At 29.0% G+C, this 15,585-nt stretch overlaps 1 protein-coding gene across 2 annotated transcripts in view; it reads left to right on the forward strand.

The window, feature by feature from the left end:
- LOC100199991 (uncharacterized) overlaps positions 1-15,585 on the forward strand; it is a 97,800-nt gene that overhangs the window by 33,753 nt on the left and 48,462 nt on the right. For both annotated transcript variants that reach the window (XM_065811264.1, XM_065811265.1), the window contains 2 exons: positions 3,110-3,236; positions 3,327-3,617. In XM_065811264.1, the coding sequence (XP_065667336.1) occupies positions 3,110-3,236; positions 3,327-3,617 (418 nt within the window). The remainder of the gene's footprint in view (positions 1-3,109; positions 3,237-3,326; positions 3,618-15,585) is intronic.

A 15,585-nucleotide genomic window follows, 5' to 3' on the forward strand; every position in this document is an offset into this window, starting at 1 on the left:
TTAACTGTGTTAGAGAAAAAATTAAAATATTTGTTAAAGTTTATTTAATAAATATATTTTACTCATCTTAGTTTGAATAGTTTTTCTTTTGTTACCTAGAACTTTTACTCATTTATATATATATATATATATATATATATATATATATATATATATATATATATATATATATATATATATATATATATATATATATATATATATATATATATATATATATATATATATATATATATATATATATATATATATATATATATATATATATATGGTTAGAATTCAATAAATACGGCTGCATATAAACTTTTTTTTAAATATATATATATATTTTAATAATATATAATTATTTCGATATTTTGCTGATCTATCGTGATCAGCGTCATCAGGTATAATAAATAAAATAGTTACAAAGAAATCATTATAGTAAAAACAAACCGTTAAAAAGATGACACTAAAAAGCCAAAATATAATACAAAAAATTTTTCCTCAAATAACTGACGTCAGCAGATTTTATTAAAAAATGGCCCCCAGGTTTTCATAGAGGTTTCGCATTATTAAACCAAAATGATGCATCTCTCAAATTAGAAGAACAAATAAAAAATAGCAAAATTATTGATTATGATCCAACATCCACATTGAGTACTAAATTTCAAAGACAATTGTGCAAATTAAGAAAAGAAGGTAAGCTAGACACAAATGCATACTTTAATATGTATCCATCAGATTGTAACCCACCAAGGATTTACGGAATGATTAAAGCTCACAAACCAGAAAAAGATTACCCAATGCGCCCCGTTGTATCAACAATTAACACACCACCTTATGGAACATTTGATTATCTTGTTAAAATTATTCAACCGACTCTGAACAAAAATAAAAATAGACTTATGAATTCTAATAGTTTTGTAAATGAAGCTAAGCAATGGATAATAGATCCTAACAAAGTTCAAGTTTCATTTGATATAGTCAATTTATATCCATCCATACCCATTGACGAAGCAATTCCGGTTATTACTGATATATTCAACGCTGACATTGATGACTTAAAAACTCAAACTAAACTTACTCTTGCAGACATTCACCAATTAATTGAACTTTCATTAAGCATATACTATTTTTTATATGAAGACAATATCCGAGTAATACCTTATTCAGGTCCTATAGGTTTATCTTTAATGGTTGTTATGGCGGAAGCGTTTTTACAAAATATAGAAAGAAAGGCCCTTAACATAGCAATAGTTTATACATCCGAACCCAAAACTTACAAGAGATATGTAGATGATTGTCACGCTCGCTTCGCTTCAATAAAACAACAAAAATGTTTCTGAACATCCTTAATGAACAACATCCTGCCATAAAATACACAGTGGAACTTGAAAACAACCTCAAAAAACTCAATTTCCTAGATATTAATATTACAAACACAGGCTCTGGAGCTTATGAATTTCAAATACATCGAAAGGAGGCTATTACAAATGTTCAACTTAAACCTAACTCGAACAATAATCCTCACATTATTATTAGCGTTTTCAAAGGATTTTTATGTCGTGCAAAAAGAATTTGCTCTTAAAAACACCTTCAAAAAGAAATTGATTTTCTAATAGACATATTTGTTGAAAATGGCCACGACAAGAACGTTCTAAATAATATTACTATAGACTATTTAAAAAACGGTTCAAAAAACACCACATGTAAACCATTAGATGCCCAACCCTTTATAAAACTACCTTGGATACCAATTGTTGGTCCAAAACTTCGTAAAGAATTTCGAAAACAAAACATAAAGGTTATTTTCACATCAACTCCCAATTTAAGAAATATTTTTTCTTAAATTGGGAGTTGATGTGAAAATAACCTTTATGTTTTGTTTTCGACAATAAAACTAAATTACCACTAAATACAAACCCTGGCGTATACCAGCTAAAATGTTCATGCGGTTCGATATACATTGGTGAAACTAAAAAGAAGGTGATATCGAGATGTATTGAACACCAGAAAAACAGCTTAAAAGAAAAATGGTCCAGTTCGGGCGCAACTGAACATTCCAAAACATGCCATGGTAAGTTTGATTGGTTGCACCCCAAAACATTATCTGTAGCCCCAGAATATCGAACTCGGAAAATCAGAGAGTCACTCGAAATAAGCAAAGCTAGGGTTCGACAGGCGTTAAAAAATGGTGATGTGGTTCTCAATCGGGATGACGGTGATAACGTGACAACTAAAACCTAGGGGCCATTTTTTAATAAAATCTGCTGACGTCAGTTATTTGAGGAAAAATTTTTTGTATTATATTTTGGCTTTTTAGTGTTATCTTTTTAACGGTTTGTTTTTACTATAACGATTTCTTTGTAACTATTTTATTTATTATACCTGATGACGCTGATCACGATGGATCAGCGAAATTTCGAAATAATTATATATTATTAAAAAATATATATATTTTTAAAAAAGTTTATATGCAGCCGTATTTATTGAATTCTACCCATATTTAAACGTATAACAAGAAAATGACTTTCAAAGATTATATATATATAACAAAAATTATATTTGGGAGGGGGGGGGGGGGGCAGTACTACTCCAAAATAGTTTTAACAACCGTTTTTTTTTTTATGTCATTTTTTCAATTTCTTCAAAATTATTATTTTTTAAATAATCGGGGGGCCTGCTGCCCACCCAGTTGCTACGGGCCTGTATATATATATATATATATATATATATATATATATATATATATATATATATATATATATATATATATATATATATATATATATGTATATATACACATATATATATATTTATTTAAGGTTGTTTTGTCTTATAAAACAAAACTCATAGTCATAAAAGAGTGCTCAATATTTAAAAGATATTTCAAATAGAGGGATATGTATATATATATATATATATATATATATATATATATATATATATATATATATATATATATATATATATATATATATATATATATATATATATATATATATATATATATATATGTATATATATATATATATTTATGTATATATATATATATATATATATATATATATATATATATATATATATATATATATATAGATATAAATATACATAGATTTTATTTTAGAACACAACATATTTGGTGATAGATAGGTTAGCTCCTACTACAACATATACATTAAGAGTTCTAGCTTTTCATTCAATGGGAAATGGAATCAGTTCGAATCCAGTTGAAGAAAGAACCTTGGAAGGCAGTAAGCAAATGAAGTTTCCAAACCTTTTTAATATTGACATTTTTTGATATTTTGATATTAGATATGAATTAATGATGAAATAACTTTTAGCGCCTCCGGAAGCACCTAAAAATTTGACATGTACAGCTAATTCAATAAGCAGTGTTAAGTTATATTGGATTAGAGTTAAGGAGTGGAGAGGAAATCCAAAATGTTATACAGTTACTTACAAATTGTTTGCTCAAAATGATACTTTCAGCACAAAGAGCTTTGCCTCCACATCAGTATCAGGAACGATTTCAGGTTTAAAAGCCTTTACTCAATATGAACTTTATCTTACTGCAGATACTAATGCTGGATCAGGACCTCAGGCCTGGTGTGTGTTTAGAACCTTGCAAGGAGGTAATGATTTTACTTGTATTATAACATTGTTTTTTATGACGCATAAAAAAAAACAATTTTTCTTTTTTTTTTCATGCTCTTATTTAAAAAAAAATTATTATTAATTATGAAGGTCAAAATTGATGCCCCATATCAAACCCGTAGTCAATATAACAGTACTCCTTTGCAGCAGCAGCTTATGAGATAGTTGATGTATGTTTTAAAGCCCCCTCAACTACCTATTTTAGTATGACATCTTCAGTGTGTGTTTATATATATATATACATATATATATATATATATATATATATATATATATATATATATATATATATATATATATATATATATATATATACATATATATATATATATATGTGTATATATATATATATATACATATATATATATATATATATATATGTGTATATATATATATATATCATACCTTCTCACGGTTTTACCGTGAGACTCATGGTTTTATAACAAACCTTACGGTCTCACGGTTGATCCAAATTTCTCACAGTAAATTTTAAAAATTTTCTGAAGAACTTTTTTTTTCAATTTACTCTTAATATTTTAGCTTAAAATAATAACAATATATATTCTGAAAAAGATTGTGATTACATCAAAAACTAATGAATATTAAGTGAACAAAACAGATCATAAAACTGGCTCCGACTTATAAGTAGCTTTAAACATAAGTTTTTTTATATTATAAATCAAATCCGCATTTTTAAAAATGGCCTCAAAGCAAACATATAAATGCAAATTTAACTCAACATGGTGCCAAGATTACCCTGTTAGGGCTGTTAAAGGTAATATTTACCAATTTTACTGTGTTCCGTGTGTTAAAAAACTAACTTGTCATCATCAAGGAGTTAAAGATGTATCTGATCATTGCAAAAAAAACAGCCACAAAGCAAATGTTATTGCATTAAAAAAGCAAACTTCTTTAAATAAATTTTTAAAAACTGACACAACATTAGATAATCAAGTAATTAATGCTGAGGTCGTGGTAACACATTCTGTAATCATGTTAACTGGTTCAGCACAACATTTCTTTACCTCCAATCATCTCACATCTCTTTTTAAAGAGGTTTTTCTAGACAGTAAAATTGCCAAAAGGTATGCAGCAAGTTAAACTAAAACAATGGCTATTATAAACGAATCATTTGCTCCACATTGTCGAAATTACATTGTAGAACATTGTAAAGTTCATCCATATTCCTTAGGCACAGATGGATCGAATGACTCTGGCACTGATAAGATGAATCCTATATGTATCAAAATATTTGATGCTAACCGCTCAAAAACAATAACATGTCATTTCTTTGATATGTGCTTAACATCTGGAGTTGATTGTGCAAAGGCTGCTGTTATCTTTTCTTCCATAGAAAAAAAATTTGAAGTATATGAAATTTCATGGGAAAATTGCACAAGTTTAAGTGTTGATAGTACAAACTCTATGATTGGAAAAAGAAATTCAGTTGCATCAAGATGTTTAGAAAAAAATAATAATATCTTTATTCGTGGCTGCCCTTGTCATCTTGCACACTTAGCTGCTAGTAAAGCACATGATGTTTTTTGTGATTATATTGCATTAAATGTCGAAAATTGACTTGTACTATTGGTTTGATAAGAGTGCAAAACGAAAAGGCAAATTGAGAGAGTACTTTGAATTTTGTAATCAAGAATATCAAGGCATTCTAAAGCATCTATCAGTTAGATGGCTATCTTTAGAGAAATGTATTTCAAGAGCTATTCAAGCCTGAAAGCTTATTTTTTCAAGTGAAAGTTTTGCTGATGAAAGGTTTAAGCATTTATATGACAAATTTCATAATCCAATTTTGGAACCAACAATGCTTTTTCTAACTTCAGCATTACCTTTGTTTTTACATTTCAATCTACTATTGCAGCGAGAAGAGCCAACAATTCATTGTCTAAAATCAGCAATGGAAAGTCTAGGCAAAAAGCTGGCTAAGCGCATTATTCTACCAAACAAACTGAAAAACATTTCATCGGTTTTAGAAATAGACTTAGAAGATTCAAAAAATTATATTGATACTCAAGATATTTATCTTGGAGTTCTAACAGAACAAAAACTCAGGCAACTCTTTGAAACAGGAGATCACAAAAACAATATAAAGAATTTCATGATGCTGCTTACTATTTTTTAAGTCGTCTCTTAAATTATATTAAGCACAAATTTCCTCTTAATGACGATTTAATTGTTAATGCTGGTTGGGTAGATGTTTTAGACCGTGAAAACTCAAAGTGGGAGCAAGTTCAGTATTTTTATGACCGGTTCCCACACTTGATGAATGGTATCAAACCTGATGAATTGTATGAGGAGTTTAGTGATTATCAGATTTTAAAGAACAATGATTTTGATGATAATGTTTTTGAGGAAGCTAAGATACCTGAAAAGATTCTTGATGATATTGGAGGTGAACCTTTGTTTCACTACAGAATTGACGTTTTATGGTACCATATTTCAAAAATGGTTATTCCCAACACTTTAGTTAAACATTTTAAACTGCTACCAAAATTAGCTGAAATTGTTCTCATTATTCCCCACAGTAACGCTGAGTTAGAACGATTGTTTAGTATTGTAAAAAAAAACAAATGTCTTGAGAGATCAGCATTAAAGTTGGATGGGACATTATCAAGTATTTTAGCTATGAAAACAATGTTTCCCGAGGCTACTATACCGTGTTTATATATATTTATATATATATATATATATATATATATATATATATATATATATATATATATATATTTATATATATATATATATATAAACACGGTATACAATTCATCAGGTTTGATACCATTCATCATATTATATATATATATATATAATTCATTATATATATATATATATATATATATATATATATATATATTTATATATATATATATATATAAATATATATATATATATATATATATATATATATATATATATATATATATATATATATATATTTATATATATATATATAAATTAGTAGAAAATCACTTGACGAAAATTTTTTTCATTTAACAGTCTTTCATCATTATAGACTCATCAGAAATGAATGATTAAATTATTAAAACTTTAATTTATACCAAAAATTAAATTACAGGAAGTCGCAAATGTCTTAACTACTATAAATTTTCACACATTCGTGGACTTTGCTGACACTATTATAAAAAGAATTCTTTAGAAATGATTACCTATGCTTTTTTTGTTTTAATATTTTTTTTAAAAAGGGGGGTTTAATGTAAATATTATTTGAGTTCATTTATTTTTATAAGTTTTAGGAAAAACTTATTTTCGTGCTAACATTTAGAAATTAATTCAGGTTTTTTGTTTAATAAGCATTCTTGGTTTGCATGTATAATTATTTCAAAATTTTCCTCTAAAAATGTACCTGATAAATAATATATTGGCATAACAGAGGGTGAATGGAAAAAAGATTTGCCAATCATAAGCAATGTTATTAAAATATAAAGTATTCAAAAGACACCATGCTGCCAGAATATATATGGGAATTAAAAGGTAAAAATATTGATGATTATTTACTGAATTGGTCCATACATAAAACAGCGCCTGCATATAACACTATTTCCAAAAAATGCATACTATGTCTACAAGAAAAATCATTGTAAAATGTTATTTTAACCATGAACTTATTTGCATTATCGGAATTAATTTAGCGTGAAAATGGAGGTAACATCTTCAAATTGTTGTTAGTCAGATTTTATACTTTATAAAATATATATATTTCAAGAAAATAACAAAAGAACTTTTGCAATTTTCATGTAACGTATGTTAACAAAATTTAGTTTAAAAACTTTTTAAACTAAATTTTGCATATTATATTAAAAATTTTTTTTAAATATAATATGCAAAAGAATATTAAATGTTATGTTTTTACATTCAAAGTTTTGCATAACGATGCTTAGTTAAAGCACATTTTTATTTTAAGTTTGTGTAAAGTAAGTTAAAACTACATGCATTTACTAAAGTTCTGGCACTTTTTTGTTAACAAAATGAATTACATCATTGAGTAATTCTTATTTCGTCGCGTTGGTTTGACAAGGCTTTTACTGAAACTTTTTATATTGTTTATATATATGTTTATGTTTATTAATTTATTTTATTTATTGCTCTTATACTTTTAACTTTTTCATTTTTATGTTTATTCCTGCATAAAATTCTGAATTTAGAAAAAAAATTATTTTTTTAGTTTTTATAGTTTTATGTTAGTTAAAATTGTTTTTTGATATGTTTATGTATTCTTATTTTGGTTGACATAAAAATATACACGAATAAATAAAAAAAGGTTTATGTAAATATTTTTATTTAGATATTAAAAAAAACCAAAGATTTATTTGCTATTCTCCTTATATAAAAAGATCAGTTAGAGGAACCTTTTTTATTTTTGTTTTAGTAAAACAAATCATTTGTAAATTCAATTAAGGGGGGTCATCCATATTGCACGTCACCCTATATTTGTCAATTCTTAACTCCTTCGTCCTGTCACAAATGATCACATATACCTGAACCCTTCTCCCTCCTTAACTGTGATAGCAGTTTTTATGTCAAAAATATAAAAATATTTTAAAAGATTTCAATGTAAATATTTTGCAGCATTTTAAAAATTCAACCTATGAAAAGAAGGCAATACGCATAAACATAAGAAGTATAAGTAAAAACTTCAACAAACTAAAGAATTTCTTATTTAAATGCCTCAAGTATAAGTAAAGTTGTAATACTAAAGTAATTTTTTAAAGTTGCTGTTGGTCTTGCAGATAAAATTGTTTTTCAATTTAATAACTTTCCTTAATGTTATGAAAAAACACTCAGGAAGAGTGCTACCAGTTTGTTAAAATTTGCTTTGTTAATTATTTTTAATGAATGAGTTCAATAATTTTGCAATTCTTTTTATGTAACTCTAACTCTTAATAATAGAAATAAAAAATCCACGATAATAATTGCGCGGTAACATAAGTTAAATATATATATTTCAAAAAAACCAGTTAATTTCCTTGTATCAAAAAAACCAGTTAATTTCCTTGGCCAGTTACCTCTGATAAATTTTTATATATTTTTTAAATTGGTATAGAATTTTCAACATCTTGTGAAAGTCTCTAATACAAACTGCTATACTGATTCGCAGTTATCTGATCTAAAAAATGAAGCAATTTTTTTTACCTTTTTTTTCGTGTAACTTAAGTTAAGTTACATGAAAAAAAGATAAAAAAAGTTTTGGTCAGACTCAGAACTGTACATATATATATATATATATATATATATATATATATATATATATATATATATATATATATATATATATATATATATATATATATATATATATATATATATATATATATATATATATATATATATATATATATATATATATATATATATATATATATATACTATTACGTAAAAAGAATTGCAAAATTATTGAACTCATTAATTAAAAATAATTAACAAAGGAAATTTTAACAAACTGGTAGCACTCATCCTGACACACCCACTTATTTGATGAGGTTCAATCAAAAAAGTTCACAGATAATTTTTTTTGCAAATTGATGATGGGAAGTGGTCCCCCACACCTGCTTTGTAATCCCTGTTTTTGTCTGAAATGACATGTTTCTAAAATGTATTAAAATCAGTTAGTGTCAGTGTTAGATGCATCAGTTTTATTTATTAGGGTTATTAAAATTATAAGAATGTATATAGCAATGACCTATTACCAGACTCTCCCCTATAAATGATAGGTCCCGGACCTGTTTTTTAGGCTCTTTTGAGACCCGTTTTTGTATAAAATAATATATTTCTGAAATCTATTAAAATCAGCTTGTGCCAGTGTTATATGCATCAGTTTTACTTATTAGGGTGATAACAATAAAACAAATGTATATAGCAGTGACCTATTCCCACACCCCACCCTCAAGGCGCCAGAACCCGCACATATTTCTTAGCCCTTTTAAGACCTATTTTTTTCGAAAATGATAAATTTCTGAAATGTATTAAAATAAACTGTTGCCAGTGTTACATGAATCAGTTTTATTTATTAGATTGATGACAAGTGTATGAATGTATATAGTGGGGGTCACTTGGGGCAAGGGGAAGAGGGTAAAGATACAAAAAGCTGTTATAAGTACTTAAAAAGGTCCTTTTTTTAACATTTCTTCAGTTTTTTTTAATTGTGAGTACTGGTGGCTCATATGGTCAAATGGCGTCTCTACCAGCCATTTCTACCTCAGCCCTAATTGAAATTTATAAATCAAAAAATAACAAAAAATATTGTACTCAAATGAAACTTTTAATTGAATTTGAAATTTTCTTATGCATTCAAGAAAACATATTACAAATAACAAATTTTAAAGTTATATGGATGAAATAACATACATAATTTATTCAAACCTTGACATATAATTAATTTAAACTATAACAGAAAAATAATAGCCATATATTAATATTATTATTATATTGTATTTAACTATATATTTAGTTCATATTATATGTAAACATAGATGCATATTTGAATAGATTATTTTGTTGTTATTTGGAATGATTATGGCTTAACTGTTTCTTTGTAGCTTCAGTTGAAAAATGTTTTCTATGATACTCAACTACTTGGTAGAGAAGCTGATGTTGATTGTCATTTTTTGTCAAAACTTCGTTAAAGTCAGTGGCATATTTAACTGCCCATATTGCACAGTCATTAACCAATTTCATGGCACAAACTATTTTACAAGCAGAATTGTAGTCATCGCGATTAGCTCAAGTTTTAGGAGACAATGTCAAGAATTTTTTTGGTAGATTGAGAGAGTCAAACAAATTCATTGAGCATTGTGTAACAAAGTTAGCTATAGAAAGTTTAGAGAATGTATAGATCTTGTTTGGAGCAAGTCTTCTATTGTCATCTGGTAATGGTTTTTTTTGTAAAGCATTTACAATTTCCATTTTCTCTTCAACAGAAATTTTATCACTGAATAATCGGAGAGCAGCTAGATCTTCCCTTAAATACTATAACTGAAGTTTAATTTTATTTTTTGCAACATTTGCAACTTTGCTGTCAACTTGACAATAGTTCTCGATTACTTTTAAAAGAAGGAGATCCTTTTTTGGTGCCTTTGAGAGGTGAGAAAATCAGTTTTTTGGTGCCTTTGTGAGAGTTGCTGAAAACCAGAAACATGCATATATTGTGGTTATGAAGAGACATTCTTCTTAAAATTCTAATTTCTTTCTCTATGATTATTAACTGATGGCGAAATCCAAAAAATTTTAAACAGTATATACCTTTAATCATCCATCTTGCACAATGGTAAGCCCCAGGAATGCAAATAGTTGTTGTATCATTATTTTTTCCCAAAAAGAGAAGAGCTAGTCTTTCGAATCCTTTATAATCATCACATGGTTGCAATTACTTTAAGTATTATTTCAAATTTTCTACCACATCGGATTTTCTACCACATCGAATTTTCTACCACATCGGATTTTCTACCACATCGGATTTTCTACCACATCGGATTTTCGAGATGCAAACTACTCTTTTTCAAACTTTGCATCCAGTTCCGCTTTTTGGGGACCTCTCTGTTGCAAGATATTGAAAGAGTTGATTTTTTGGTTATCATTTCATAAAGAACTCTACATAGGGTAACACCACTTTATTAGACTCGGCCCAGCTATTGTTGAGAGAATATGTCCAACTGGCCAAACATTTGTAGTTGAGTATGTTGCTTTGTCTGAGGCAACCATCTTCTTAAGTAATATTTTTATACTTTTTCACTATAATAGAAAGAATATAATAGAAATTTAATAAATATAAAGTCCAATAATAAAATAATTAAGTCTTAGATGATACACCTTATTATTTTTCCTGCTTTTTTCAATAATGAAATCAAAATATGGATTAAGGAGCGATTTTTGGTTAATAATGCTGAGAGGGTAAATTTAAATTTGTTTGTACTTTACAGTCTTCTAAAAATTATCTATGTTGTAACATTATAAAACTTTATATTATTTGTTTTTAGATCAATTTATAGCAGTATTTTGTATGAAATAAAAATACAGTTACAAGTTTTTAGATAAATTTTGGTCAATTTAAGGTTCCAAAATAGGGTTTGGGGTACCTCTTCCTACTATCAGTTTACGAAAAAATTTTAACCATATACTTTTTATAACAGACCTCACCAAATAAAAAGTGCAATTAAAAAAATGAAAAAAAAATTTTTTTCCATATAAAAAATACCACCCTAATATATATGTATATATAAGGGGTAAACAGATTCTATCTGTTGACCAGCCTCATACCCATTCTTCATCTATTAGGCTGGCACAGATGTATTTTTAATACATTGTTTCCAGTTTAAGATATTGAACACTTAATCTTCTTGACTCAATGCATCGGTTTTGCTTGTGTCTCTGTTTTATGACTAGGCAACTCATTCTATTATCTCCTAATGAGGGTACAGCTCTAAAACTCACTTTTATGGTTCTGAGGCCGGCTGGTAGTCAGGTTTTCCAAACTTTGTGGTAGCTCTCAGAGAGGCTGATTCCATCAACAGCTGAAAAATATCAAAGTATTAACAATGCCATGTTGCGCATGGATGGTGTCCATGTTTGTACTTTTGGTGTGCATTGCGAAGGCCACATTTGGAGCCCTTTGTTACGGCTTAGGGTTTATTAATAGTTATGAGGCAATTGCTTGGGCTATTAAACAGTGTACTGAGTACAATCTACGCTTTGTTTCAAGTTCTTTAACAAATTTAAAAATGACTAAAGTACTAAAAACTATAAAACACAAAAAAACATCAAGTTCTCTTAACTTATCATTCACTAATATTCGTGGTCTTCGAAGTAACTCTTCTTCTATTGAGTTTTATCTCATGCAAAGTTTACCAGACCTACTTGCTCTTTGTGTGACTAATTTGATTTCAGCTGTCTCATCTTGCGATCTTAGTGTTGATGGTTATCTTCCTTAAATTCAAAAAGACTCCAATAGTCACATGCATGGCCTGGGCATTTAAATGCGTAAGAATTCACCCATTTGTTGTGAAACTAGGTTTGAATCCACAGACCATTCTTTGATGTGCTTTCGTTTAGCACCACTTCACTCTATTTGCCCTTCTTTTTATTCTATATTACTCTCCTTTATCTCAAGACTGCACTCTTTTTGATGTTATTTCTGATCATATTGACCAAGCCCTCTTTCTTTATCCATCAGCTAATATTGCTGTTGTCGGTGACTTTAATGCTCATCACACTGAATGGCTTGGCTCTGGTGTCAATGATTCTGCAGGCATTAAAGCCCACAACTTTTGCCTTTCTCAATCCCTAACTCAAATAGGAAACTTTTGCCTTTCTCAATCTCTTTCTCAATCCCTAAATCAACTTTCCAACTCGCTTTCCAGACAACCCGAATCATTTACCTTTTCTACTCGACTTATGTCTTGTTTCTGATCCTAGTCAGTGCTCAGTTTCTCCACATTCACCCTTAGGTGCTTCTGATCACAGTTTGATCTCTCTAAAACTAATATCTCATTCTTCTTCATCACCTGAATCCCTCTATTATCGTACCTCTTACAACTACCTTAAAGCTGACTGGGCTTCTTTCCGTGATTTTATTTGTGATGGCCCTTGGGTAAAAATCTTTCGTCTTCCTGTTGACAAATGTGCTTTTTACATAATTTCGTGGATTCAGGCTGGAATGGAATCTTTTGTGTGTGTGTGTGTGTGTGTGTGTGTGTGTGTGTGAGTATATATATTTATAAATATATACAAGGTGTGTTCAAAAAACACCCGGAATTTTTAAATTTTGCAGGTTTAGAGAGTCTGATTGTCAGGATTTTTTTTTTTGTGTTGCAATACATTCTCCTAAAGTAAGATAAAATTCTCAGCTAATTCATTGTTTACTTTTGTTTAGTCGCTAAGGTTCGGCATGTTTTTATGAGCTTGGCGATTTTTGTTTGTTTAAAAAATGGAAGAATTGAAGAGTCAAAGAATTTGTATTAAATTTTGCGTAAAATATGAAATAAAGTGTAACAAAATGTGTGAAATGTTGCAAAAAGCCTATGGTGAGCGTGCTATGAAAAAAACCAGTGTTGACGAGTGGTATAAGCATTTCCAAGATAATTGTCAATAAATGATAAAAATGTGAAAAAAGTGGAAAAAACGGTTATAAATGATGGCCAAATTACAAAAAGAGAAGTTGCTGATGAAGTTGGCATATCAATCGGCTCATGTCATATCATTTTTTTAAACTTTTTGGGCATGAAACAAGTGGCAGCAAAATTCATTCCAAAACTGTTGAATTTCGACCAAAAAAACAATCGCTTGAACATCGCTCAGGAGCTGCTACGTCTATGACGCCAATGACAATCCAAGTTTGCTTGAAAGGGTCATAACTGGTCATGAAACATGGGTGTATGGTTTATATGGCATCAAAACCAAAGCAATATTGTAGCAATGGAAGCACCCTGAATCACCAAGATCAAAAAAAGCATTTCAAGTTCAATCAAACGTTAAGGTTTTTCTTACTGTTTTCTTCGATTATAATGGCATAGTTCATCATGAGTTCTTACCACAAGGTCGTACAGCTAATAAGGAGTATTACCTTAAAGTTATGCGATGTTTGCGCAAAGCAATCCGAAAAAAACGCCCCGATTTATGGCTAAACAATTCATGGCTTTTGCACCACAATAATGCACCTACTCACTTTTCGATGATTGTTTGTAAACAACACCATAGTCATGCCCCAACCTCGATATTCACAAGATATGACTCCGTGTGACTTTTTCTTATTCATTTATTTTTCCTACATCTTTGCATCCAACAAGGCTGCAAGCAACCATTAGTTAAAGTTAGAAGTTACTGTGACAGAAAAAATGAAGATTGAAGAGAAAGATAACGATTGATGGGTGACTTAAAGGATTGCAAATTATATGTATCAGGAAAGCAAGATCAAGGAAGCGAATTCAAAAGGGCTGATGTTCGAGGAATAAAACTAGGCGAATAAGCATTTTTGGAGCACTTAGGAACAGTCAAAGAAAAAGGATGAGACTTAATTGAATGATGAGTAATACGAGAATGAATTTTTGCGTTTTTGCACCTTGTCTAAAAGAGAAAGAGCTTCATTAGAAGATCCAGATATGGCAACAATATTCCATACAAGGTCGGATTTGAGATTTATAGAGATAGAGAATAGAATTCGAAGTAAGAAAGTGTCAAGGTTGATAAAGAGATGCAACCTTAGCAGATGCTAATTTTGCAACTGATTTAATATATGGTTTCCAAGAAAGATTGGATGTAAGAGTAATTTCTAGAAGATAAAGAGTAGATGACTCATTGAGTACATCACCGTTTATAAATATAGGAAAATCTAAATTATTGCGATAACAATTGGCTGAAAAAAATTGTGTTTTATCTGTATTGAAGTTCACCAGTCATCGTGAGCCCCATGCTGTAGCAGAAGTAACATCCTTTTCAAGCTCAAATGCCCCCTCCAAGCAATCAGAGAGTGTTGGTTTCTTATCACAACAAGATTAAATGGTAGTATCATCAGCAAACAATGCCACCTTAGATGTGGGAATATCTGGAAGATTGTTAATGTAAGTTAAAAAGAGTATAAGGTCAAAAATAAAACATTGAGGAACCCCTGAAGTTACAGAATAAGAAGACAATAACAGGTTTGTTGTCCAGGCCACAAACTGTCGTAGAGTCTAAGCAGGAAATCACTTTAGATACAGAAGCTGGAATGATAGCAATGTCACGCCACGGATCAACCTGTTTGTTGGCAATATCAGGTAGAATGCAACTAGTGGAATCAAGAGATGATATTGATGAAAGGTTTTTAGCAAATCATTCAGCTTTGTCTTTAGGTGACAAAGTCTGAACCATACAAGAGAGGAGGAATTAAAGGTTTGCCCTTATTATTAATACTATTAGAGATTCTCCAGAAGTCATGAGAGTCTA

This window comes from Hydra vulgaris, chromosome 12 (genome assembly GCF_038396675.1).
Source record: "Hydra vulgaris chromosome 12, alternate assembly HydraT2T_AEP".
Lineage (NCBI taxonomy): Eukaryota > Metazoa > Cnidaria > Hydrozoa > Anthoathecata > Hydridae > Hydra > Hydra vulgaris.